Source organism: Marmota marmota, unplaced genomic scaffold (assembly GCF_001458135.2).
Source record: "Marmota marmota marmota unplaced genomic scaffold, marMar, whole genome shotgun sequence".
Taxonomy (NCBI): Eukaryota; Metazoa; Chordata; class Mammalia; order Rodentia; family Sciuridae; genus Marmota; species Marmota marmota.
The window spans coordinates 1,735,039-1,740,507 of NW_026000221.1; the positions used below are offsets into that span (position 1 = coordinate 1,735,039).

The following is a 5,469-nucleotide window of genomic DNA, read 5'->3' on the forward strand; positions in this document are numbered from 1 at the left end:
GCGTGTGAATGGGACACACCATCGAAGTGGGAGGGACTCAGAGCTACCCAGCTGAGTGTGGGAGGAGCAGCCCGGCCTGAAGGCCAGGGTCAGGGTTCTGCACCTTGGCCTGCTCCCAGAACTGCTCTCGGTTAATCCGCTTCATTTCCACTGCTGCGTCAGTCTTCTGGTAGGTGGTGCCCTGCAGAGTCAAACCCCCTGACATGAGCACAGCGTGAAGACTAAGAGGACTAGGCAGATGGGTCGCAGGGGCCAGGCCATTCAGGCAGACCCCTGGGCAAGGCCAACACCCAGGCACACACTGACCACAGGCTCAGCGTTCTCATCCTCCCGCAGCCGCAGTCGGTGCAACACGGGGCTGGAGAGCCGTGCCAGCCCGTTGGAGAGCCGCTGCCCAATGGCACCCGCATCGATGTCTTCCACACTACTGGCATTTACAATCACATCGACGCCCTTTTGCGAGAAGAAGGCAGTGTTTGGGTGGATCCAGACTCCCTCCATCACCCCAGCATACAGACCTGGTCCTGGGTGGTCAGCCCTTCCGCTGGGAGCTCAGGCCCCACACACCTGGAAGAACTCGGCAACCTTAGCCACATGGCTGGCACACGCGCACTTCCGGGCATCAGGCACATCTTCACCAACCTGCAGAGTACACAGTGAAGGGCAGGAGGTAAGCAGTGCCTGAAGGCCTGGGTCATCTTCCTCAGGGCTGGTGGGATTCTCCCCCATGGCATCAGGGGGTGGAGGGGGTAGAGTGCGACTGTCCCAAGGCTCTCAGCCCCCCAGCCCACAGCTGCATACCCAGTTGATGAGCACGTATTTTGGCAGAGCAGCCTGGGAGTCCTTGACGCTGCAGAAGCCGTACATCACCTTCTGGTTCTCGAAGTGGCCTGAAAGCTCCTGCAAGCCCCCTTCTGGGGGAATCAGGAGGGTGTCAGGACTCTCTATCTCCTAAAGCCTTACCCCCCAGAGGGCCTGGAACCCCAAGGAAAGATGGCCTTCCAGCCCCTAGGCTGCCTCCGCCCAAGTTTGTGGACTCTACAGGAACCCTCAGGGTCTTGTGACCTCTGATCTGGGGTCCCAGAGTTTTGTGTTGGTATTGGGGGAGGGGGCAAACAGAAAATAGCTTTGCCTCTGAATCCTCCAGGGCCTGACTCAGGATAGGACTGAGGAGGTGTTTGTTCTTCACACATCCTTATTTTTCACTCTTCACACACCTCATGTCTCACCAGGTGCTACCCAATGAGGTAAAATAAAGCTTCCCTTAATAAATAATCTTCCGGCTCTGGAAAAGTGGGGCTGATCTGGGCCACCCCTGTTAGGAACCTTCCCTCATGGCTGTGTGACTTTGAGCAAGCCACTTTCCCTCTCTGAGCCTTCTCAGAAGACAAACAGGAAACAAGGCTCCCTCCCTCCCCACTCTGAGGACTGCAAGGATGACAAGAGGAAGGACAACCGCCAGACAAGTGTGGGTCTGCTGGATAGCAGGCGGGAAGGTGGCTGGAAGCCAGGCGGGTGGGGTAGAAAACAACCAGAGGAGGGGGCGGAAAGGAAGGCAAAGGAATGGCTGGAATTCTTACCTCCTGACGCTGCAAGCTTGAGGTCATCTGAGCCATCCTCATAAGTGTACAGAGCCCTGGGGAGAGGGAGGGGTGGCTCAGAGAACTGTCAGGGCCCAGGCGGCCAATTCTGGGTGGGGATGGAGCTGGGGAGCGGAGAGGAACACCAAGCAGGCCAGGCCAGGGGAGGGCTTCTGTTGTCTCCATAACAACAAGGCCAGCCCCACTGTAGGCTGGAGCCCAGCAGGGTGCATCTGAGAACCCTGGAGGCCCAGGTCAGATGGGGAGCCGAAAATGGGGGTAGAAATCGCTGCCTAGTTGAGCTCAGTGCGTCCAGCCCTGGCCCTGGCAGCCCACAACTCAGTGGAGCTGGTTTGCGATGGAGATTCCAAGGCAACGGTTCCTTGGTTACCGTTCCCTGGCTACCACAATCCTCATCCCCCATTGGCCAGCACCAGGAATCTACCTGGCGCATGTCTTGGTACCCACGGTCCCTCCCCCTACAGGGAGGAAGGAGGAGGAGAGAAAACTCAGTGCTTGCACAGCACTGGGCATCCCCCAGTAACCATGGTAACCCAGCAATTGGCAGTGGAACCAGCCCACCAGAGCTGCATTCTCCTCGAACACAAAGGACCCCGGGGACCCGCCCTCAGACTCAATCTCCGCCTCTCTGAAATGGGGATGAGGTCACTATGGTCACTCCCTCCCAGACGCTGGCCCCTGAGTGGCCTGCTGGGCTCCGCTGTGCTCTCCTGGCCTTCCAGCCCCTAGGCTGCCTCCGCCCTGGCTGAGGCCTCCTGGGACTGCCGGTCTTTCCTGCCTGCAGGAAAGCTGACCCAGCAGCCTTCCTCCTTCCTCCTCCTCCCTAGTTTTTTCCTTCCCAGGCTCTTTCATTCCCTAGGTGGCAGTGGCATAGCATCCATCTCCAGGAAGGGAATGCAGACCGACCTCTGGTCCCAATGCAGGCACAGGCTGGGGACCCACTGGGACGAGAGGCCTTGGTCAAAAAGAATGGCCTTGTTCCTTAGGTTCAGAAGGGTTCAAACCCTTCCTCCAATCCAATTTGCCTAATGCCTAGGCAGGAGGAGTGAAGGAGTATGATGGAGAGAAGGAAGAGAAAAGGAGGGGAAGAGGCAGAGCGAGACACAGGGGAAGAGGAGGAGGAGAGAGCTGCAGGAGAAGGAGAGAACTGAGGGATGACAGGAGAAAAGGAGGGCAGGAGGAAGAAAGGGAAGGAAGGAGGACAGGAAGCAAGGAAGAGGAGGGAGGGAAGGAGGGAGGGGAAGGGGGAGGGGGAGGGGAGGAGGGAGGAGGGAAAGAAGGAGAGAGAGTCTGGCTCCACCCCAAGAGATTGGCACAAGTTGTTGCCAGGGCCAAATGGCACCCCAGCCCCTCCCTCCGTCCAGAAAGAGACACAGGTGGGCTGCAGGGCTGGGAGGTCCTGGTGCAACTGTTGTCCCAGTGGCTGCCCTGACAGCTGCTTCCCAGCACAGCTGTCCCACCATCTGTCTGGCGCTGCCCTAACTCACCGCTGGGAACAAAGGGTCCTCAGAAATGGAGTGTACACCTCTCCCCACAAAGATGAGAAACTGAGGTGAAGCCCAGGAACCAGACCCTGCTCTAGACAGCATGGCTCTGAGACAGGCTACTTGTCTCAGCCCTGCCCAGGCTCTCTGACGTCCCTTCTATCTTCCATCCCTGCCTACCCACCTCCCACCAGCTACATTTTCATGCTATGGCCACAGACTTCCCCCAGCAGAAACCATCCCTAAATTCAAGCGCTTCAGCCAGCCTTCATCCCTCAGCTTCCCCCAGCCTGCCTTTCTATCCCAATGCCCATCTGTATTCATATCAGGCATCTGAGCCACGCTGGATGGCTCCCTGATCCCAAACATCGTTCTGGATGCTTCCCACCCTGGAGCCTTTGCATATGTGGTTCACTTCACATCCAGGGCTAGACCTGCAGGACAGTCAGTGCTAGCTACCCCAGCAGCTTCACCCTGGACTGTATCTCCCCAGAACACCTACCACACCCCAGCAGGGACACAAGAGGCACCTGGACCAACCACCCTGCTGGATCAGCGCTTCTTTAACATATCAGAGGCAACCTAGGCCTGGGCAGTAGGAGTTAGGGAAAGAGGATGGGAGGAGGGAGACCTTGAATCTACACATCTGCCCAACTTCAAACCCTAGAGACAGACACTAACCCAGACACTCCCCACAAAGGCAGAAAATCTGGCTCAGCTTACGCATATTGCTCTCTGGTCCTAGGTCCAGCACAGAGTAGCACCATAGGTATTTGCAATGTTGATACAAATGCTTAGAAATCTTCCAGGCCAGAAGTGGGAGCTGGACTGTGGCAGCTCCAGGGAAATCCTGGGGCCAGCTGAGGGGTGGGAGGCACAGGACCCGTTAGGACCATTGTGTTCTTAGGATAGTAGAGCTAGACAGCCCTTAGGAATTCCAGATATGATTGTGCCCAATCCCCTCTTCTTTTCAAAAGCACCAGAGCCAGGTGTGGTGGGGCACGTTGTAATCCCAGTGACTCAGGAAGCTGAGGCAGGAGGATTGCAAGTTCAAAGCCAACCTCGGTAATTTAAGAAGGCCTTAAGTAACTTATCAAGATCCTGACTCAAAATAAAAAATAAAAAGAGCTGGGGATGTGGCTCAGTGGTTAAGTGTCCCTAGGTTCAATCCTTGGTACCAAAAAAAAAAAAAAGCACACCAGAGAGAAGCAGGAACTTGCATGTGGTCACACAGTGAGTCATATCACAACCAGGGACTGGTATTTCCTACTACATACACAGCCTGACTTCTTCCTGGGTGTTCGGCTCCCAGTGTGGAGGCAGTGGTCCATTTCAAAGATCCCACCACCTAATGTGAGCTATTCTCAACCCCACTCCACTCTAGTTTAAAGGAAAGGGCAGCACCAAATTCCCTTTGTCCAGGTAGCAGTTTTACCCAAAATACCTCCACTCTCTGCACTCTAAGTACAGGGTCTGCCCTGAGTCTTGAGATCTCACAGAACTGGTTCTGGGGATACTCATGTCCCTACACATAGAATGGGATCTTCACACCCTTCAGAATGCTATCTGGGCTCTTGGGAGTAAGCAAATGTGTGTCTATGCGAGGGAGCATATATGCATCTGTGTGTGTCCCACACACAACCCAGATGGGGGCTGACGCACCAGGGATGAATAACTCCCTTTGGCCACATGGAAGCTGCTGGGTGGTAGGAGCCCAGACCTCTGCTGAGCAGCATGTTGTGCAGCAACAGCTAGCTGGCCCCAGTGTTGGGCTGCCAGATCTCCACTCTAGAGGATTTAGGGGCAAGTAGTATGTTGGTAGAAGACCCCCAACGAGGAGGCATTCTGGGGCACACTGTGTCTTTCCCTAGGCAGGGCTATATCCCAAGTCCAGATCTTCCACCAGGCCAAGACGGCTACTTGCCCAGAACTCCTCCCATGATCTCAGCCCCCCAGGGGCAGGGCTAGGACAACGGGTGGGCCGCCTGCCTGCTTAGCCTGTGTTAGCCTCTCCTGTGACTGACCTGTAGGACATGAGAGCTTGTCTCCCAAGTCCATCCCTCCAGGCCTGGCTGCCGGCCAGTGCTGCAGTACCAAGGCATGGACGCCTGGCTATCTTGTCCCCTCCTCCAGCCCCCAGGTCAGTGCTCCTACCTAGACGCCTTCCCAGGGTGAAGATAAGGCCAGTCTAATTGGCTTCCTTCAGACCTGCCCTTTCTCTGTGCCTCAATTTCCTTGAGAAGAGCCTATTTCCTGCCTGCCAGGGGGAGGAGGTCTAGGAACAAAATGGGCACCTGTCCCAGGAGAAGAATGTTTTCTGAGGGATGATGAGTCCAGGATGGGGCAGTATGGAATCTCTTGGCTTTGTTGCCACCCTGGGGTCT

At 56.1% G+C, this 5,469-nt stretch overlaps 1 protein-coding gene across 3 annotated transcripts in view; it reads right to left on the reverse strand.

Moving 5' to 3' along the window:
- Dbn1 (drebrin 1) overlaps window positions 1-1,636 on the reverse strand; it is an 11,695-nt gene extending 10,059 nt beyond the window's left edge. For all 3 annotated transcript variants that reach the window (XM_015488450.2, XM_048792299.1, XM_048792298.1), the window contains exons 1-5: window positions 1,581-1,636; window positions 802-914; window positions 568-642; window positions 307-453; window positions 104-181 (exon numbers count right to left, since the gene is read on the reverse strand). In XM_015488450.2, coding sequence (XP_015343936.2) covers window positions 104-181; window positions 307-453; window positions 568-642; window positions 802-867 — 366 coding nt within the window. In that variant the 5' untranslated portion in view covers window positions 868-914; window positions 1,581-1,636. The remainder of the gene's footprint in view (window positions 1-103; window positions 182-306; window positions 454-567; window positions 643-801; window positions 915-1,580) is intronic.
- Between the last annotated feature and the right edge of the window lie 3,833 nt (window positions 1,637-5,469).